The sequence below is a fragment of the Syngnathus acus genome, chromosome 10 (genome assembly GCF_901709675.1).
Source record: "Syngnathus acus chromosome 10, fSynAcu1.2, whole genome shotgun sequence".
Classification (NCBI taxonomy): domain Eukaryota; kingdom Metazoa; phylum Chordata; class Actinopteri; order Syngnathiformes; family Syngnathidae; genus Syngnathus; species Syngnathus acus.
The window spans coordinates 3,741,072-3,762,693 of record NC_051095.1 but is presented as its reverse complement, the minus strand read 5'-3'; the positions used below and the strand labels follow the sequence as shown (position 1 = coordinate 3,762,693).

Genomic DNA, 21,622 nt, shown 5'->3' with positions numbered 1-21,622 from the left:
GTTTTCAGCTTCCTTCTGCGACTCTGGCGAGTTCGTGTACCAGGACTCTTGTTACCATTTTGAGGGGACACTTAAAACCTGGCAAGCGGCTGAGGATTTCTGCAAGAACAAGGGAGGTCACCTGGCCAGCGTCCACTCCCTGGTTGACGGACAATTTTTGGCTGGTGAGCGAGCACCAAGGCAAACTGACCAGGCCAGCCATCCACCCGCAATGTTTCACAACAAGTGTTTGTTCTGCTCTCCTCAAGCTCACATGCGAGAAGGAAATTCATATACATGGTATTCTTGGCTGGGACTCCGCCGGAACAATGGCAAGTTCGAGTGGCGCGACGGATCAGCTACAGTAAGTGACACGCGTGCATCAGATCGAGGTCCAAAAAGTTGTCAATTGGCCAGAATGAAGCTGTCATGTGAGAGGGCAAAAGTGTCATTTGAGCCGAACAAAGTTGTGCTGAATTAGGAGGAAAAACGTGACAAGAATGCTCTCCCTGTCAAATGGATTTGATTGTGACTTGAGTCATGTTACAAGACAAACAGTTTTTTATTTATTTTTTTATTTGATGAGGATTCAAATGATAATTTAGAGGGAAAAAGCAATCAAGTGATCAGTAGAATCAAAGTGCACCGTTCATTTTACAGGGAAACGTTTGGAAGATGGCAACAATTCTGATTGTGAGAAAGAGATTATGAAAATGAATTGGAGAGATTTGAATCAATAAAGTGACTTTGAAGGAATTTGATGGGAAGCCATCTGAGCAATTGCAACGCCTAACACGCTCAAGTCACGTCCGCTGTGTCTTCCCTCCGCAGGATGACGTCCCCTCGTATCTTTCTACATATGACTGCTCCAAATTGACGAGTGACGGTGAAGTTCACATAGACAGTTGCGAAACCCTTCGTTCATCCATCTGTCACAAAGGTCGGAAAGTCACAACCTCTCATTTGCCCTTTGTCTTCTGGTTGCGCTCTCATATTTGATCCCATCCTTCCAGGCAAGGCCAGAGATTCTCTTTCGGTTCTTCCGGCGCCGACATCGGCATCAGGTGAGGTGGGAGTCCCACGCAGGGCTGCTTTTTGCTATGGGTAATATGGGCGACCCCTCAGGGCACACAATACACGTGGGGGCGCACGAGCACTCTCAAGAAAAAAAAAAAAAAAGAAAATCTCCCGTTTTCTAGCTCCATCACTTCCATCTCAAATCTGTTCAATGGGCACTGGGGCGCCTTTATTGTCAATTTGCTGCTGAGAGGCGTGTCGGGTCAGGTCGGGGTTCTTTCGTTCGTTCTTTGTGCCTGCGTGCCTGCCAGAAGAGCAGCCCTCTGCTCTGCTCTGCTCTGCTCTGGCCGCCCCTCCCTCGCCGCTTCTCCAGCAGGCGAGAGGGCGGAGAGGAAAAGCAAAGGGGGAGGGTGGCGAGGGATTGCAAGGCCACACAACTGCTTCCAAATCAACGGTTTCATTCGTAAAAGTTATAATACTACCGATCCATGTGTAATCAATTGGGTTATGTGAAAAATGTACGCACCAAAAATAAAAACCCAGTGGAAAAAAATTATGTTAGTTATGGCCGCATTACTAGATGCTGTTTGCGATGAAAGCGTGTCGGTCGGACTGAATTTCCTCCCTTCTTTGACATGTGCAAGAGACCTTGAAATGATTCAGCATCTTGCAAATGGTTGATGAGGGAGATGTGTTTTGTTGATTTCTTTGTGGATAGATTATTTCAGAATCAAATTGGCCAATTTGACCCAAAACGTTTTTGCACGCTAAACAGGGAATTTGACTCCGGTTGATCTCAGCCTCTGGACAACATTGAAGTTTCACTTTACTGATTTCATATTATATTCTTGTCAGTCATGCAGGTGAGACGCATTTTGGCAAAAACTGAATTCGGCCGACTGCATGCTTGTCTCTTTGCTCAATTTGTGCTTTTCACCAAACGCTGAAAAATGACCAAGGCCACTTTTGCTGTTTCATCAGGATCAATCGAGAAATGTGACACAAAAATCGGATGGAATCTTCACGGCTCCCACTGCTACAAGAAGATGGACACCCCCAACGGTTGGCTGGGGGCTCGTTACGACTGCCTCTGGGAGGGCGGCGACCTTGTTTCCATCACCTCCGAGGACGAGGAAGACTTTGTGAAGGAGCAAATGGGCGACAAGCCGTTCTGGATCGGACTCTCCAATCTGGTAAGACCAAAGTGCTAGCGGCTGTTGGCTCGCTACTAATTGACAACCGGGATTGGTTTGGGCAGAACTGCGACGAGGACGTGTGTGAGTTTTTGGAAGCGGGAGAAAAGAGGCTGACTTGGTCCGACACCGCTGTGACGCCGACCTACGCCAACTGGGAGTCGCGTCAAGACGGAAGGTAAGAAGGTCACCTCTTTGCGTTCTGTGTCAGGCAAGATACACAGGAACACTTTGGAACCCCTTTGCACAAATGTGTGAGCAGGTTAAAAAGCAGCCTTTGTTTTTTTTTGAACAGAAAAGAGGAAAATAAACTCCAAATTGGCAGCTCCTTTGTCAGATGTGTGTCTCATTTCCCCCCACTTTTCCGCGACAGCTCCAACGTTGAGTCCTGCGCCTACGTCAACCAAGGTGTGCACCTCTCCAGTAAGCCTGGAAAGTGGAGACATGGATCGTGCCAATCCTCCTTGGCATACATGTGCAAGTGGTCCCCGGATGGTGAGTCTGAACCGTTCTTGGGACGTTGACAACGCTGAAAGTAGGAGGAATTGCAATCACGTGGTCCTCCTGCAGACTGCCCGGACGGGTGGCCGTGTTCCTACAAAGACTTGGGTTACAGTTACAGACGAGTTGAGAGTGAGTGGCAGCAACGCTTCTTTCTACACCCGCACCATCTCCTTATGCTTTTCCAACGATTTATGATCGAATTTTTCTTTTGGGTTTCAGCTTCCTTCTGCGACTCTGGCGAGTTCCTGCACAAGGACTCCTGTTATCATTTTGAGGGCAGGAACCTGACTTGGGAAGCGGCTGAGGATTTCTGCAAGAACAAGGGAGGTCACCTGGCCAGCGTCCACTCACTGGTTGACGGACAATTTTTGGCTGGTGAGCGAGCGCCAAGACTAACTGACCAGGCCAGCCATCCACCCGCAATGTTTCACAACAAGTGTTTGTTTTGATTTCCGCAAGCTCACCGGCCACTAGGATGGTATTCTTGGCTGGGACTCAGCCAGAACAATGGCAACTTGGAGTGGCGCGACGGATCAGCTACAGTAAGTGACACGCGTGCATCAGATCGAGGTCCAAAAAGTTGTCAATTGGCCAGAATGAAGCTGTCATGTGAGAGGGCAAAAGTGTCATTTGAGCAGAACAAAGTTGTGCTGGTTTAGGAGGAAAAACGTGACAAGAATGCTCTCCCTGTCAAATGGATTTGATTGTGACTTGAGTCATGTTACAAGAAAAACTGGGTTTTTTTCATTTGATGAGGATTCAAATGATAATTTAGAAGGGAAAAACAACAACAAAGTGATCAGTCGAATCAAAGTGCACCACCGTTCATTTTACAGGGTAAAATTTTTTCATTGAAAAGTTTCAATCTGAATATGGCAACAATTCTAAATTTGATAAAAAGAGGTGATGGAAAGGAATTGGAGAGATTTGAATCAGTAAAGTGGCGGCTCGGTGGCCCACTGGGTAGCACGTCCGCCTCACAGTTAGGAGGGTGCGGGTTCGATTCCACCTCCGGCCCTCCCTGTGTGGAGTTTGCATGTTCTCCCCGGGCCCGCGTGGGTTTTCTCCGGGCGCTCCGGTTTCCTCCAACATCCCAAAAACATGCTTGGTAGGCCGATTGAAGACTCCAAATTGTCCCTAGGTGTGAGTGCGAGTGCAAATGGTTGTTTGTCTCTGTGTGCCCTGCGATCGGCTGGCAGCCGGTTCAGGGTGTCCCCCGCCTACTGCCCGATGACGGCTGGGTTGGGCTCCAGCACACCCGCGACCCCTGTGGGGATTAAGCGGTTCAGAAAATGGATGGATGGATGGATGGATGAATCAGTAAAGTGACTTTGGAGGAATTTGCTGGGAGGCCATCTGAACAACTGCAACACCTAACACGCTCAAGTCACGCCCACCCGCTGCGTCCTCCCTCCCTCCCTCCCTCCCTTCCTCCGCAGGATGACGTTCCGTTGTATCTTCCTACAACACCATATACCTGCTCCAAATTGACGAGTGACGGTGAAGTTTACATGGACACTTGCGAAACCCGTCGTCCATCCATCTGTCTAAAAGGTCGGAAAGTCACGACCTCTCATTTGCCCTTTGTCTTCTGGTTGCTCTCTCATATTTGATCCCTCTCACGTCCTTACAGGCAAGGCCAGAGATTCTCTTCCGCTTCTTCCGGCGCCGACATCAGCATCAGGTGAGCGGGCGTCCCACCCTGCAGCCCACGTGCAAAATCCTGTTTGCCCTCAAGTGACTCGAGTCTCGCTTGCAGGCAAGAGCGCAAAGTGCGGCTGGTGGCAGGAAAACCCCGCCAACGACGGCTTCTGCTACCTGATCAACTCCAAGCCCAGCAAGACCTGGAAGGAGGCGCGAGACAAGTGCGCCCGCCTCAGAGGCAACCTGCTCGGCATCTCCGACTCGCAGGATCACACCTTCGTCCAAGGTAGGCTGTCTCGTGTGCTTGATGAAAGAATCCATGCGGAAGAAAGTCACATCGAGGGACCACCGTTGCCAAGTTTCTTTCGTTCCAAAGAAAAGACCAAAAATAAGCTTGTGGCCGGCCCCCACCCACAAGGACACGAGCCAGACGTCTCCCGCACTTCATTGCGGTGAAGCGTTTTGCCTGTAAGATGTTTCAACCGTGTTTGTTTACCTTTGACCCAAAGGTCTTCTGCCAAACGCTTCCTCTTTGTGGTTGGATGCCAGCGACATCGTTGTCGAAGACGGCAGCAAGAAGTCTGAGCAGTCCTCACCGAGTTCCGTCCAGTTGGCCGCCGCAGGTGGGTCTAAAACCCGGTCGGTGTGGAGGAACGGAGGAACACTGAGCATCTGTGGTCTCCTTGCAGGTAACCCTGGTGACCCCTCCGGCCGGCGCTGCAACTCCTTACTCGGTGGCGAGGGCGGCCGGGAAGTTGGCGATTGCAAGGAGAAGCGCGGCTACGTCTGCAAGAGAAGAGGTAAGACAAGGTGCTCGGGTGATTCCGCCAAATGGGTGTCATCAGATCGGAAGGCCAAAATGGCGATTGTTAGGTTTTTTTGTCTGATGTCAGTGACAGGCTGAAACTGAACGAAGGCGCGGTCCGCTACTTTCTCGCATATTTTAATTTCGCCAAATGCCAAAGAATACAAAAAACATGGGGCTATGACGTCAGAATAATCCCAATGTGTGTGTGTCCTCAGTCATTCAGACATGTGACAGGACCAAAGGGTGGCGCCGCTTGGGCTCCAAGTGCTACAAGAAGATGCCGACCACCAACGGCTGGCTGGGGGCTCGTTACGACTGCGTCTTGGAGGGCGGCGACCTGGTCTCCATCACCTCGCCTTACGAGGAAATCTTTGTGAAGAAGCAAATGGGCGACAAGCCGTTCTGGATCGGACGCTCCAATCTGGTGAGACGGAAGCGCAGGAAAGCAACTGTTGACTCGCTATTGGTACGCCATTGTTGACAAGTTTGGACTCTGCAGAAATGCAACGAGGCCTGGTGTCAGCTTTCGGAAGCGGGAGAAAAGAGGCTGACTGAGTCCGACGACACCGCTGTGACTCCGACCTATGCCAACTGGGACTCGCGTCAAGACAGAAGGTAAGAAGGGTCACCTCTTTGCGTCCTTTCATTGGCAGGCGGGACACACATAGGGAGATTATGGAACCCGTCTGCAGAATTTGAGAGAGCGCACATATCGCCGCCGCCTTCAAATTGGCAGCACGTTTGTCGGATGTGTCTCTGGTTTTTCACGACTTCTCCCGACAGCGCCGACGTTGGTTCCTGCGCGTACGTCAACCAAGGTGCGCACGGAGGCAGGCAGCCTGGCAAGTGGAGACATGGCTCGTGCGGATCCTCCTTGGCGTACATGTGCGAGCGGCCGCTCGACGGTAAGTCTGCACGTCCCTTGCCATGTTGACGCTCAAAGGAGGAAAACAAAAAAATGCAATCACGTCGTCCTCCTGCAGCCTGCCCGGAGGGACGGCTGTGTTCCTACAAAGACTACGGATTGGGCTACCATCGAGTGGAGAGTGAGTGGCAGCGACGCTTCTTCTTTCTTTTCACACCTGCAGCTTGTGCTTTTGTAATCCATGTTTCTTGCCGGCTTCAGCTTCCTACTGCGACAATGGCGACTTCCTGTACAAGGACTCTTGCTATCACTTTGAGGGAATGGCGCACCCTTGGGCGGGAGCCGAGAGGTTCTGCCAAGAATGGAACGGTCACCTGACCAGCGTCCTCTCATGGGAAGAGCGCCAATTCTTGGCTGGTGAGTCAAACTGCCTGTGCCAGCAATTGTCCCCCGGCGCTTCGCAATGTCTGTCACGTTTGAATGCTCTTCTTGTGCTAAATGGCTTTTTCTGATTTCCACAAGCTCACGCGTCATATGTAGAAGGTCTGCAATCCTGGGTGGGACTCCAGAAGAACAAGGGCAACTTTGAGTGGAGCGACTCAACACCTGCAGTAAGTGAAAGGTTTAGAGCGGTCTGCAAAAGTTGTCACTGGTCCAGAATGAAGGTGTCAGATTGGAAGGCGAAAGGTCCAAGTGAGGACAAAAGGCACATTTTAGCAGAACAATGAACTAGGAGGAACAAAAGTTCGACTTTGGAGCAAGTATGCTCATCATGTTGTTACAAGAAGAGATCAACATTGAAGGTGTTAATCAGCTGGAGCAAGAACAAGGACAAAGTGGTGGAATTGTAAGAACAAAATTGTAATCTTCAGGAAAACTTGAAAGAAGTGAAAAAACAAGTCATCGATGTAGAAGTTGCACTGGTCAAAATTGCACATTTCTGAGAATAAAATGACTGTAAAAACTTGAGTCTGAAACTCAAGCTGTGATTCAATTGCAAGAAAATTGTCAAACGACCACAAAGCGGCTCAGAAAAATCGGGGATATGGTGAGAAAAGGTTTGAGGAAAATATTGATTAGTGGGAGGAACAAAGTGGTGGCAAGCAAGACCAAACGCGCCAAAGTCACGTCTGGCGTGTCGTCCGCAGGGCAACACCGAGTGGGTTCCAAACGGGCCGATAGGACGTGGTAACTGTGCTGCCTTGTCGCAGACTGGGAAACTTGAGGACTGGCCATGCACCAAAAACCAGCCATTCATCTGTAAAAAAGGTCCGCAAATGACGAGCACTCACTCTCCACTTTTATGTGCTCGCTCATAATCATCCCTCTTCCTTCCTTGCAGCCAAGGTCCAAGACTTCCTTCTTTCTCTGCCGCCTCCAGGTGGGCATCCCACTCGGCAGTCGGCGTGTGGTCTCTTGTCGCAGGTTTGCCCTCGAGTGACTCCACTCTCGTTTGCAGGCCGGAGCGCAAAGTGCGGCTGGTGGCGGGAGCGGACCTCCTCCGACTTCTGCTACCTGATCCAACGCAGGCCGACCAAGGTCTGGAAGGAGGCACGAGACGACTGCCGCCGCCACGGAGGCGACCTGCTCAGTATCACCGACTCACAAGAACAGGACTTCATACAAAGTGGGCTGGCTGGCTGTCTGTCTGTCTGTCTGTCTGTCTGTCTGCCTGCCTGCCTGCCTGCCTGCCTGCCTGGCTGCCTGTCTCTGTCTGGCCGGTGGCGATCAGGGCTGTTGAATTCCCCCAACGTGGAATGTTTCCAACTCTTGTTGCACATTTGACCATTTACCTCCAAAGGTCTGTACGCTTCTCTGCCGAGCGCTCCCTCCCTGTGGTTGGGCGTCAACAACAACATCACGAAAGACGGCAGCGAGTGGACTGACGGATCCTTGTTCGGTTACATCCACATCAACGCAGGTGGGTCCAAAACCCAAGCGATGTCTGTCTGCGACGTTGCGGAGGCACGGCGCTGAGCATAAATCGTCTCCTTCCAGATGACCCCGGCGACCTCTCTGCTGCGTCCTGTCTTTCCCTGCGCACAAGCAACGACCACTGGAAGTTTGACGACTGCCGAAAGAGGAAAGGCTACGTCTGCAAGAAAAGAGGTAAGACGTGGCGACGCTCGGCCGATTCTCGCAACGTGCTGACTCGCTTCGTTGGCTTTTGTCTTGCAGGAAACGTTCCGAAACCTTCGCAGCAGCCTCATGACGGTAAGGGGGGGGAGTCGGATGTGAACTGAACTCTTTTGATGTGTAGCGCCACCCTGTGGGCAGCACTAGAGTTACAAACAAACAAACAAACTTGTCTCTGTCCGAGGGTCCGAGTGACAGAAGTGGACTGAATTTCCTCCGTTTTTCCACATGTGCAAAAGTCCTTGGAAGTATTTAAGATCTTGAAACTGTTTGATGATTATCTCGTGTAAAAAAAAAAAAAGCCTTGTTTATCTCTTGTATGCTCTCTGGCTAATGGCCTTTAATGCCCAAGTCGAGTCATGCAGGTGACGACGCAATTTAGCAAAAAGTGAATTCGGCCAACTTCATTCTTGTCGCTTTGCTCAATTTCTGCTTTTCACCAAATGCTGGAAAATGACCAAGGCAGCTTTGCTGTTTCATCAGGATTAATCAATCCCAAGACAACATGTGACGCAGTCAATGGTTGGAGTGCTCACGGCTCCAACTGCTACAAGAAGATGGAGACCCCCAACGGTTGGCTGGGGGCTCGTCACAACTGCCTCTGGGAGGGCGCCGACCTTGTCTCCATCACCTCCCAGGACGAGGAAATCTTTGTGAAGGAGCAAATGGGCAACAAGCCGTTCTGGATCGGACTCTCCAATCTGGTAAGACCAAAGTGCTAGCGGCTGTTGGCTCGCTACTAATTGACAACCGGGATTGGTTTGGGCAGAACTGCGACGAGGACGTGTGTGAGTTTTTGGAAGCGGGAGAAAAGAGGCTGACTTGGTCCGACGCCGCTGTGACGCCGAGCTACGCCAACTGGGACTCGCGTCAAGACGGAAGGTAAGAAGGTCGCCTCTTTGCGTTCGGTGTCAGGCAAGATGCACAGGAGGAACATTTTGGAGGGGTCCCTTTCCAAAATATATGTGAGCATGTGACGAGCAGGTCAAAAATACAAAAGGGTTTTGGTGATTATTCATCAGAAAAAAAGGGTCAAACCTCCAAATTGGCAGCACGTTTGTCGGACGTGTGTCTCGCTTTTTACGACTTTTCCCGACAGCCCCGACGTTGGCTCCTGCGCGTACGTCAACCAAGGTGTGCACCTCTCCGGTCAGCCTGGCAAGTGGAGACATGGATCGTGCCAATCCTCCTTGGTGTACATGTGTGAGCGGTCGCCCGACGGTAGGTCCACACGTCCGTTGTCATGTTGACGCTGAAAGCAGAAAAGCGCAACCATGTCATCTTTCTGCAGACTGCCCGGACGGATGGCCGTGTTCCTTCAGAGAATTGGGTTACAGTTACAGTCGAGTTGAGAGTGAGTGGCAGCGACGCCTCTTTCTACACTCGCACCCGCACTGTCTCCTTGTGCTTTTCTAATGAGGTTCTTTTGGGTTTCAGCTTCCTTCTGCGACGCTGGCGAGTTCCTCCACAAGGACTCCTGTTATCATTTTGAGGGCAGGACCCTGACCTGGCAAGCGGCTGAGGATTTGTGCAAAGAAAAGGAAGGTCTCTTGGCCAGCGTCCACTCCCTGGTTGACGGACAATTTTTGGATGGTGAGCGAGCGCCAAGACTAACTGAGCAGGTCAGCAATCCACCCGCAACGTTTCACCACCAGTGTTTGTTCTGCTTTCCTCAAGCTCACGAGCGAGAAGGATTTCATTCTTGGGTGGGACTCAAGAATAGCACAGCCCAATTGGAGTGGCGCGACGGATCATCTACAGTAAGTGACACGGGTGCAACAGATCGAGGTCCAAAGATCCGTTAATTGGCCAGAATGAAGCTGTCATGTGAGAGGGCAAAACGTTTAAAAAGTGTCATTTCAGTAGAACCGAGTTGGATGAATAAGGAGTGAAGAAAACCTGACAAGAGTGCTCTCCCTGTCAAATAGATTTGAATTTGTTGCAAGGAGTGACAAAGGTCTTTTAGCTTAGTGGCGTACGTAGAATTGCCAAGTCAGGTCAAGTCCAGTTTATTTATATAGCTCTAAATCACAAGCAGTCTGAATTGACAATTTTTCTCAAAGCATCCCCTGATCTTAAGCTCGTAGTTGTGATATACAAGGAAAAAGAAAAGAAACGAAAAAAAAAAAAAGGTGCGCCATTCATATTACAGGGGAGTAAAAATCAACAGTTTAGGGGTTTGGAAAGCTTCAGGTTGGAATACTGCAACAATTTCTATTGGTTGTGGAAACGTTGGGAATGATGGGGGGGGGGAAACAGATTTGAATCAGTGAGAGGTGACTTTGAAGGAAATTTAGCGGGAGCTCATCTGAGCAACTGCGGCGAAAGCAAACACGCACGCTGTGTCCTCTGCAGGACGACGTCACATGGACCCTCACTCAATATTCAGACGACTGCCCGCAAACGAATGGCAAAGAAGAAGTTGAGACCCAAGTTTGCACTGGCCTTCGTCCATCCATCTGTCAAAAAGGTCGGAAAGTCACAACCTCTCATTTGCCCTTGGTCTTCTGGTTGCTCTCTCATGTTTGATCCCTCTCACGTCCTTACAGGCAAGGCCAGAGAGTCTCTTCGGGCGCCGCTGACTTCAGCATCAGGTGGGCGGGCGTCCCACCCTGCAGCCCACGTGCAAAATCCTGTTTGCCCTCAAGTGACTCGAGTCTCGCTTGCAGGCAAGAGCGCAAAGTGCGGCTGGTGGCAGGAAAACCCCGCCGACGACTTCTGCTACCTGATCAACTCCCAGCCCACCAAGACCTGGAAGGAGGCACGAGACAAGTGCGCCCTCCTCAGAGGCAACCTGCTCGGCATCTCCGACTCGCAGGAGCACACCTTCGTCCAAGGTAGGCTGTCTCGTGTGCTTGATGAAAGAATCCATGCGGAAGAAAGTCACATCGAGGGACCACCGTTGCCAAGTTTCTTTCGTTCCAAAGAAAAGACCAAAAATAAGCTTGTGGCCGGCCCCCACCCACAAGGACACGAGCCAGACGTCTCCCGCACTTCATTGCGGTGAAGCGTTTTGCCTGTAAGATGTTTCAACCGTGTTTGTTTACCTTTGACCCAAAGGTCTTCTGCCAAACGCTTCCTCTTTGTGGTTGGATGCCAGCGACATCGTTGTCGAAGACGGCAGCAAGAAGTCTGAGCAGTCCTCACCGAGTTCCGTCCAGTTGGCTGCCGCAGGTGGGTCTAAAACCTGGCCGCAAAATGTCCATTTCCGGGGAGGAACGGAGAAGTCTGTGGTCTCCTTGCAGGTAACCCTGGAGACCCCTCCGGCCGGCGCTGCAACTCCTTACTCGGTGGCGAGGGCGGCCGGGAAGTTGGCGATTGCGAGAAGAAGCGCGGCTACGTCTGCAAGAGAAGAGGTAAGACAAGGTGCTCGGGTGATTCTGCCAAATGGGTGTCATCAGATCGGAAGACCAAAATGGCGATTGTTGTTTTTTTTTGTCTGATGTCAGTGACAGGCCGGAACTGAACGAAGTCGCGGTCCGCTACTTTGTCGCATATCTTAATTTCGCCAAATGCCGAAGAATGCAAAAAACATGGCGCTATGACGTCAGAATAATCCCAATATGTGTGTCCTCAGTCGTTCAGACATGTGAAAGGAACAAAGGGTGGCGCCGCTTGGGCTCCAACTGCTACAAGAAGATGGCGACCACCAACGGTTGGCTGGGGGCTCGTTACGACTGCGTCTTGGAGGGCGGCGACCTTGCCTCTATCACCTCGCCGTACGAGGAAATCTTTGTGAAGGAGCAGATGGGCGACAAGCCCTTCTGGATCGGACGCTCCAATCTGGTGAGACGGAAGCGGAGGAAAGCAACTGTTGACTCGCTATTGGTACGCCATTGTTGACAAGTTTGGACTCTGCAGAAATGCAACCAGGCCTGGTGTCAGTTTTTTGAAGCGGGAGAAAAAAGACTGTCTTTGTTCAACGACACCGCTGCGACGCCGACCTATGCCAACTGGGACTCGCGTCAAGGAAGAATGTAAGAAGGGTCACCTCTTTGCATCCTTTTATTGCCAGGCGGGACACACGTAGCGAGATTATGGAACCCGTCTGCAGAATTTGAGAGAGCGCACATACCGCCGCCTTCAAATTGGCAGCACGTTTGTCGGATGTGTCTCTGGTTTTTCACGACTTCTCCCGACAGCGCCGAGGTTGGTTCCTGCGCGTACGTCAACCAAGGTGCGCACGGTGGTAGTCAGCCTGGCAAGTGGAGACATGGCTCGTGCGGATCCTCCTTGGCGTACATGTGCGAGCGGCCGCTCGACGGTAAGTCTGCACGTCCCTTGCCATGTTGACGCTCAAAAGAGGAAAAAAAAAAATGCAATCACGTCGTCCTCCTGCAGCCTGCCCGGAGGGACGGCTGTGTTCCTACAAAGACTACGGATTGGGCTACCATCGAGTGGAGAGTGAGTGGCAGCGACGCTTCTTCTTTCTTTTCACACCTGCAGCGTCCCCTTGTGCTTTTGTAATCCATGTTTCTTGCCGGCTTCAGCTTCCTACTGCGACACTGGCGACTTCCTGTACAAGGACTCTTGCTATCACTTTGAGGGAATGGCGCGCACTTGGAAGGAGGCCGAGGACTTCTGCCAAGAATGGAACGGTCACCTGACCAGCGTCCTCTCATGGGACGAGCGCCAATTCTTGGCTGGTGAGCGAGCGCCAGGACACACTGACCTGGCCAGCAATAATCGTCCGCCAGCCGGCGCTTCACGTCGTCTGACATGCTCTTCTTGTGCTAAATGGCTTCTTCTGATTTCCTCAAGTTCACGCGCCATATGTAGAAGGTTTGCAATCTTGGGTGGGACTCAAGAAGAACAAGGGCAACTTTGAGTGGAGCGACTCAACACCTGCAGTAAGTGAAAGGTTCATAGAGCAGTCTGCAAAAGTTGTCACTGGCCAGAATGAAGGTGTCAGATTGGAAGGCAAAAGGTCCAAGTGAGGACAAATTTTAGCAGAGCAAACTTTGATAGAATATGAATTTGGACCAGAATGTTGCTCTTACACAAAGAGAACAATGTTGAAGGTGTCAATCAGCTGGAGCATTAACGAGGACAACGTTGCGGGATTCTAAGATTGTCATTTACTGGAAAACTTGAATGAAATCATAAATGAGCAAAGTGCAGAATTTCACAGGTCAAAGTTGGACTTTTGGGAGAATAAAATGACTGGGAAAGTTTGAGTCGGAAACTGAAATTGTGCTTTAACTGGAAAACCTTCTGGCTTCTCGTTCGCAGAACAACATCGAGTGGGTCCCAGACAGGCCGGCAGGACGTGGTGACTGCTGTGTGCTGTCGCTGACTGGACAACTTGAAGACTGGCCCTGCACCAATATTCGGCCATTCATCTGTAAAAAAGGTCCGCAAAAGACAATCACTCACTTTGCACTTCAATAAATAATAATAATTATAATAATGATAATAATGAGAATGATGATAAATATAATGAGAATGATGATAAATATAGTAAACAACTAGTACTACATTAAAGGATGGATAAATAAAGAAATAAAGAAATAAAGAAATAAAGAAATCATACATTTCATTTATAATACGCTTTACATTTTAAGGCAAACTCTTTTCCTTGCAGCCAAGGTCCAGGACTCTCCTCTTCCTCCGCCGGCAGGTGGGCGTCCCACTCGGATAGTCGACGTGCGGTGGTCTCTCGTCGCCCGTTTGCCCTCAAGTGACTCGACTCTCGCTTGCAGGCTGGAGTGCAAAGTGCGGCTGGTGGCGGGACCGACCCTTCTCCGACTTCTGCTACCTGATCCAACGCAGGCCAATCAAGGCCTGGAAGGAGGCGCGAGACGACTGCCTCCGCCGCGGAGGTGACCTGCTCAGCATCACTGACTTACATGAACATGCATTCATTCAAGGTAAGTCTGTCCGTCTGTCCGGTCGCGTTCAGGGCTGTTGAATTCCTCCAACGTGGAATGTTTCAAACTCTTGTTGCACATTTGACCATTTACCTCCAAAGCCATGCACACTTTTCTGCCGAGCGCTCCCTCTCTGTGGTTGGGCGTCAACAACAACATCACGAAAGACGGCAGCGGGTGGACTGACGGATCCCCGTTGGGTTACGTCGTCACGGATGGAGGTGGGTCCAATACCCAACCGATGTTTGTCTGCGACGTTGCGGAGGCACGGAGCTGAGCATCTGTCGTCTCCTTCCAGGTGACCCCGGCGACCTCTCTGCTGCGTCCTGTCTTTCCTTCCTCACAAGCAACGGCCGCTGGAAGTTTGACGATTGCCGGAAGAAGAGAGGCTACATGTGCAAGAAAAGAGGTAAGACGCGGCGACGCTCAACCGGTTCTCACAACGTGCTGACTCGCTTCTTTGGCTTTTGTCTTGCAGGAAACATTCCAAAACCGCCGCAGCAGCCTCATGACGGTACGTCTCCTTGAACGGTGACTTCCAACGACGGGAGACAAAAACGACATGTCTTCTTTTTTTATTTTCCTAGCGTAAAGAATTGAGGCTGTAAGCTAATGAGGGTGATGGAAGATCAGCTGCTCGCGCTTGAGCTATGTTGCGATTTAATGGTGACTATACCATGGGTGACTAGTCCATTCGCGAAATGATCACGTTGGCAAAAGCTGAATTCGGCCGACTGCATTCTTGTCTGTTTGCTGAATTTGTGTTTTTCACAAAAAGCTGAAAATTGACCAAGAGAATTTTGCTGTTTCATCAGTATTAGCCGATCGTGAGTCACCATGTGACACAGTCAACGGATGGACTTCTCACGGCTCCAAGTGCTACAAGAAGATGGAGAAAACCAACGGGTGGCTGGGGGCCCGTTACGACTGCATCTTAGAGGGCGCCGACCTTGTCTCCTTCACCGACGAGAACGAGCAAGACTTTGTGAAGGGCCGGATGGGCGACAAGCCCTTCTGGATCGGACTCTCCAATCTGGTAAGACCAAAGTGCTAGCGGCCGTTGGCTGGCCATTGCTACGCCATTGACAGCGGCTTTGGACTCTGCAGAACTGCGACGAGGCCTGGTGTCAGTTTTCCGAAGCTGGAGAAAAAATGCTGACTTGGTCCGACACCGGTGTGACGCCGACCTACACCAACAGGGACTCGCGTCAAGACGGAAGGTAAGAAGGTCACCTCTTTGCGTCCTTTCATTGTCAGTCAGGGCACATGGCGAGATTATGGAACCCATTTGCGAAATTTGAGAGAGCGCATGTATTGACGTAAAATTGTCTTTTGCCGAGAAAGATGGGAAAAGCCTCCGATTTGGACCGTTTGTCAGATGTGTGTCTCATCTTCCCCCACTTTTCCGCGACAGCTCCAACGTTGATTCCTGCGCCTACGTCAACCAAGGTGTGCACTTCTCCAGTCAGCCTGGCAAGTGGAGACATGGATCGTGCCAATCCTCCTTGCCGTACATGTGCGAGAGGTCGCCCGATGGTAAGTGTGCACGACCGTTGTATTGTTGGCGGTGAAAGGAGGAAATAATGCAATCACGTTGTCCTCCTGCAGCCTGCCCGGAGGGACGGCTGTGTTCCTACAAAGACTACGGATTGGGCTACCATCGAGTGGAGAGTGAGTGGCAGCGACGCTTCCTCTTTCTTTTCACACCTGCAGCGTCCCCTTGTGGTTTTGTAATCCATGTTTCTTGCCGGCTTCAGCTTCCTACTGCGACACTGGCGACTTCCTGTACAAGGACTCTTGCTATCACTTTGAGGGGGTGATGCGAACTTGGGAGGGGGCCGAGACATTCTGCGGAATATGGAAAGGTCACCTGGCCAGTGTCCTCTCATGGGACGAGGGCAAATTCTTGGCTGGTGAGCGCCAGGGTCAAACTGCCGATGCCAGCTATCCCCCCACCCCCCCAGCGTTTCCCAACGTCTGACACGTTTGAATGCTCTTCTCGCTTTTTGTGATTTCCTCAAGCTCACGCGCCATATGTAGGAGGATTCCAATCTTGGGTGGGACTCAAGAAGAACAAGGGCAACTTTGAGTGGAGCGACTCAACACCTGCAGTAAGTGAAAGGTTTAGAGCGGTCTGCAAAAGTTGTCACTGGTCCAGAATGAAGGTGTCATATCAGAAGGCAAAAAGTCCAAGTGAGGACAAAAGCCAACTTTTAGCAAAACAATTATCTAAGAGGAACAAAAGTTCGACTTTGGCTAGAATGCTCATCATGTTGCTACAAGAAGAGATAAATATTGAAGGTGTTAATCAGCTGGAGCAATAACAAGGATAAAGTTGTGAAATTATGAGAATAAAATCGAATGAAGTGAAAAAATAAATCATATATGGTTGAAGTGCAGAATTTCACAGGTCAGTCGCTCATTTCTGAGGATATAAAATTGAGTCTGAAACTCAAGTTGTGATTTAAGTGGATGGAAATTGTCCAAAGAATTCAAGTCACACTGTGGGAAAGTGTTGATTAGTGGGAGGGAAAAAGGACTCATCATTTTGGAGCAAATGCGGTGGTGGCAAGCGAGACCAAACGCGCCAAAGTCACGTCTGGCGTGTCATCCGCAGAACAACATCGAGTGGGTCCCAAACAGGCCGGCCGGACGGGGAGACTGCGCTGCCTTGTCGCAGACTGGAAAACTTGAGGACCGGCCCTGCACCAATGCTCGGCCATTCATCTGTAAAAAAGGTCAGCAAATGACGACCACTTACTTTGCACTTCTCAATAATAATGATAATAAAAATAATAATGACAATAATAAATAAATCATGAAAATAAATAAATAAATAACAAATTTCATTTGAAAAGCACTTTACATTTGAAGGCAAAGCTAAGAGTGCTAATGTGTCCTCTCTTTTCCTTGCAGCCAAGGTCCGAGACTTTCTTCTTACTCCGCCGGCAGGTGGGCGTCCAACTCGGCAGTCGACGTGCGGTGGTCTCTCGTCGCCCGTTTGCCCTCAAGTGACTCCACTCTGGCTTGCAGGCCGGAGTGCAAAGTGCGGCTGGTGGCAGGACCGACCCTCCTCCGACTTCTGCTACCTGATCCAACGCTGGCACGCCAAGGCCTGGACGGAGGCGCGAGACGACTGCCTCCGCCACGGAGGAGACCTGCTCAGCATCACCGACTCACAAGAACAGGCATTCATACAAAGTAGGCTGTCCGTCTGTCCGGTCGCGATCAGGGCTGTTGAATTCCCCCAACGTGCCCTGTTTGAATCTCTTGTTCCACATTTGACCATTTACCTCCAAAGGTCTGTACACTTCTCTGCCAAGCGCTCCCTCTCTGTGGTTGGGCGTCAACAACAACGTCACGAAAGACGGCAGCGAGTGGACTGACGGATCCCCGTTCGGTTACGTCGTCATGGACGGAGGTGGGTCCAAAACCCAACCAACGTTTGTCTGCGACATTGCGGAGGCACGGAGCTGAGCATCTGTCGTCTCCTTCCAGATGAGCCCGGCGACCTCTCTGCTGCGTCCTGTCTTTCCTTCCTCACAAGCAACAGCCGCTGGAAGTTTGACGATTGCCGGAAGAAGAGAGGCTACGTCTGCAAGAAAAGAGGTAAGACGCGGCAACGCTCAGCCGATCCTCACAACGTGCCGACTCGCTCCTATGGCTTTTGTCTTGCAGGAAACACACCAAAAGCGCCGCGCCCTCATGACGGTACGTCTCCTTCAACGGTGGCTTTGAAGGATGCGAGACAAAAAAATGACCCGACGATGCTTTTGCAGGATTTAAGGAGACCCTTGTCTGCAACGACCGTTCTGCTGACCTGGTATGTGAGGCTGAGGGTCAGAAGCAAGGTCGCATCAGCATCCAGTCTGCCTTTTACGGTCGGCGGAGCTGGGATGTTTGCTTGGCGGACGGCGACTCATACAATGACGGTACGAGCTGAGAACCCATCATTTTGATGATTCCAATTGAGTCATTTGTCCGCCTACCTCTGAAGGCCCACTCAGCGTGCTTTGCTTGGTTTCCTGCTGTTGAAAATGATCCAATGCTCGCAAATCGTCCATCTGCCAGAATGGGACTGTATGCAGAAAGAGACAGATGCTAGTTTGGTTCGACTTTGTCTTGTTGAACTCAATTTCAAATTCTCAAATCCAAATTCAAGCTGCATCAATGCTCGTCAGGCCCCCACGCAGACTTGCTGATGTGTTGTAACTTTCAGAGTACTGCGCAGTGGAAGGCATCCTCCCTCGCTACAGGAAAATGTGCAACAGCCAGCAAAAATGCCACATTGAGCTTTTGGAGGACGAGTCCTGCCCTGCCTCCTCCTCCAAATATCTGCAGATGGTCTATAGCTGTGAACAGAAAGGTGGGTTTCACGTCTCGTGATCTTCCACTCTGCACTGAATCTAGGACTCTTCAAATTCCCATGCAAGGAGTACCTCGGTGGCCAGATTTGTATTTTATTTGGCCTTTAAGCATCTGTGTCAAATTCAAATGACTTTTGGCTGTCCTCAGTATGTCTCGACAGTCTGGGCATCGCCGACGGGAGCGTCGCAGACTCTTCCTTCATGGCCTCCTCCTCAATGGAAGACGCCACCCCAGAAAAAGCCCGCCTCAATGGAGAGTCCTGCTGGAAGCCGGCAAAAGCTCGTATGTGGAAAATTGACAGCTTGGCACTTTGGTCTCCTGAGCGTTCTCATGTCTGCCCCCCCCCCCCCCCCCCCCACTCCAGCCATCGGCAGTTGGATCCAGGTGAACCTCGGTTACACGAGAAAGGTGACGGGGATCGTGACCCAGGGCTGTGATGGTGCTAATACTAGCTCCTGGAACATCCATCTTGAGATGAAGCTGAGCGTTAACTGGAGGAAGTGGACCGAGCACCCAAACGGGAAGGTGAGCGCGAGGGACAATCGAGTCGACCTCAACCTCCAAACTTGTCACAACAAACCAGGAAACATTGTATTTCTAGTTCATCGGCGGTGGGACTCACCTGCTTGAGACGCCCGCGTTCGCTCAGTACGTCCGCATCCTGCCGCTGGAGAATCTTCCCGAATTTGGCCTCCGCTTCGACATCTTGGGATGCGCACATGACGGTGAGCAACGCAATCCACGGCCGCTTTGGTTGCCCAAAACAACAACCCCAAACGTGCCACAAACTCTCGGTCGCCTTTTGTCCGACAGATGAGACGACCTGCGCCAGAACGTTCAACAGCCTCCACGTGACCGATTCGATGACGTGAGTCACGCTTGACACAATGTCTCCTGAGCGCCTGTCGGCAATTTCACGACATGTGCGTCTTCTGCAGGTTCTACTGTCCCCCGGGCTGTGACAAAGAGGAACACTTTGTCTTTGGATTGATGGTCTACTCTGCGGTACGGGATCGCCTGACCCACTGGTCGAGGTCCTGTATGTGATTGCAACTTTGTGTAAATGCAGGGCTCGCACGCCTGCGCGGCCGCTATTCACGCCGGAGTCATCCGGAGCGACATCGGAGGAGATTGTATCGTGATGAGAGCTCCCAAACAGCAAGTCTACACGGGCTCCACCAGGAACGGGATCACCTCCAGACAGTGAGTGGGCGACCTTCACGGAAAAGTCCCATGAAGAGCCACCGGCTAATTATCGCTTTACTATTTGCAGTTTGGTCGACCCACTGGACGTGTCGCACACGTTTGGAGACGGAGGTGAGTTGTAAAACTATTTCCCCAACTGTTGATGGCAACTAAACGCCACGTGGTGGCATCTCACCTGCAGAGCCCAGATGCTCAGCGCCTGACTGGGAGGAGTTTGCCGGTTTCTGCTACAAAACCTTTGAGGGCAAAAAGAAATGGGACGATGCGCAACTCGTCTGCCGTCGTCTCGGAGCCGATCTGGTGTCCATCCACTCCGAGGTGGAGCAGGCGTCGGTGAAAAATGTCTCCAACCTCGGTGCGCACCCCAACCTTAAATTGCCAACAGTCCCCGTAGAACGACTCGATGGGTTTCAATATCTGAGAACCGAGTGAGAGCTCTGTTCCCTCCCATCCGTCCTCTGCAGAAACCAGCGACATGTGGACCGGACTGAACGACCTGGCGCTTGCCGGCACGTTGGTGTGGTCGGACCGCCACGAGGTGACCTTCACCCACTGGGCCGCGGGAGAACCCAGCCAGCGCGTCGGCCTCGGCAAACACTGCGTGGCTGTGCTACGGCAGGTGCGTGCTCAAATCAGCATTTGGAAGAAGAAGAGCTTTGCGTCCAACTGAAATGGATTGTTTTCTTTCAGACTGGAAGGTGGACGCTAATGTCCTGCGCCCAGGCCAACAGCTTCATGTGCAAAATGCCCACAGCGCATTTTCCAATTGCCTCACCGACTCCTACCGTCCCCAAGGTCGTGGCCGACCCGAGCCCGATGCTTGCCCCAGGCAAAAGTCCCTCATCGGAGCCACAGGCTGCCGGTGGAGAAACTCTACAAAGGCGCCCTCCAAGCAAGTCAGCAAAGAAGAAGAAGAAGAAGAAGAAGCAGCAGCAGCAGCAGAATGAATAGCCTACTCTACTCTGTTCAGTAACTATAAATAGTATCACACTGGTAATCAGAACAGTTTGTAATTCATACAGTAGCTGCATTTAGCTTAGCTGGTGTTAGCCAACTAGATGTCGTGTCCAGATGCAATGTGAACAAGCGGGCTATGTTCACTAACACTCGACTCTACTTGGTTTGTCCTTTTTTGTTTTTTTTGCCCGCTTGACAACTTTGACTGCCTTTTCGTAAAGTTACTGAGTCAAAGAGCTAAACACATTGTACAGGAATCCCAGTGCTTTCAAAGAGCCCAATCTTGAAGCTGGAATGAAAGTCCAAAGTCGGTTATTGCTCTCGTTCATTGTTTTGTTATTATTCGTGTCGTGTTGTCTGGTCCTCATCGCCCTTTCAAAAGCGAGCCCGGACTTGGCAGCTTTTTGTTTTATTTTAGTTAAAAAAAAGAAAAAAAGTTTCCATAGATTGTATGATGACAAATGATGAATTTTGAATCATTAGAGAACTATGTTACTGCCAATGATGTCTGCGACTGTAGAAATGTCACTGGAAGGGCAATCCGGTATTTTCCATCATTTTCTATGGTCTGTTACCGCATCTACAATCCACTGTCAATTTATATCCAGTTATTGCATTTTTGATGACTGATTGCAGTTTTTGACCCGATCACTACGGTCAGAAAAATGTCTTTCTCTCTACGGTACGTTATTCCATTTACAATTCACTGTATATCATGTAGATGTATATCCAATCATGGATTACATTTTTCGATCACTGACTGCAGTATTTTAATCAATCACTGCTGTCAGAAAAAATGTGGTTTTCACTGTTGTTGTAAACATTTCAAAATAAAAGCAATTGATTACGATTCAGGGTTCCTTTTTTTTTTCTACATTTTTTGACTGATTCAAACCAGTGCCGGCTCTACGCAGGGGCAAGAGGGGGCAACGCCCCCTCAAACAGATGTCCTGCCCCCTCGAATCAAACTTTTAGAAGTGAAAAATCCGCTGATAGAAACACACGTTAACCAGCCCCCTCTCTTCTCTCATGTCGGTGCAGTGTGTGTCGTCACACAGCCTGCTGTCAGGACTCC

General features: G+C 50.7%; 2 protein-coding genes and 2 long non-coding RNA genes across 4 annotated transcripts; all 4 read left to right on the top strand.

Annotated features, from left to right (window-relative positions):
• The first annotated feature begins 25 nt into the window (after positions 1-25).
• Positions 26-4,169, top strand: LOC119128298. Its single transcript, XR_005098981.1, has 3 exons — positions 26-164; positions 3,153-3,235; positions 4,133-4,169. It is a non-coding gene; the product is annotated as an uncharacterized LOC119128298 (long non-coding RNA).
• A 1,253-nt stretch (positions 4,170-5,422) lies between these two features.
• Positions 5,423-7,529, top strand: LOC119129658 (C-type mannose receptor 2-like). The gene is made up of 9 exons (XM_037263023.1): positions 5,423-5,518; positions 5,645-5,760; positions 5,929-6,050; positions 6,129-6,191; positions 6,272-6,427; positions 6,533-6,621; positions 7,159-7,279; positions 7,353-7,357; positions 7,470-7,529. The coding sequence occupies exons 1-9, from the start codon at positions 5,423-5,425 to the stop codon at positions 7,527-7,529; spliced, it is 828 nt and encodes a 275-aa protein (XP_037118918.1).
• A 554-nt stretch (positions 7,530-8,083) lies between these two features.
• LOC119129657 lies at positions 8,084-20,541 on the top strand. The gene is made up of 14 exons (XM_037263022.1): positions 8,084-8,119; positions 8,189-8,224; positions 17,796-17,948; positions 18,236-18,382; positions 18,532-18,666; positions 18,749-18,909; positions 18,986-19,109; positions 19,198-19,252; positions 19,323-19,389; positions 19,454-19,587; positions 19,658-19,701; positions 19,772-19,945; positions 20,055-20,209; positions 20,281-20,541. Exons 4-14 carry the CDS (start codon positions 18,277-18,279, stop codon positions 20,539-20,541), a joined length of 1,416 nt encoding a protein of 471 aa, XP_037118917.1. The 5' UTR covers positions 8,084-8,119; positions 8,189-8,224; positions 17,796-17,948; positions 18,236-18,276.
• Positions 12,338-12,704, top strand: LOC119128289. The gene is made up of 3 exons (XR_005098972.1): positions 12,338-12,410; positions 12,488-12,550; positions 12,637-12,704. It is a non-coding gene; the product is annotated as an uncharacterized LOC119128289 (long non-coding RNA).
• Positions 20,542-21,622: the final 1,081 nt, after the last annotated feature.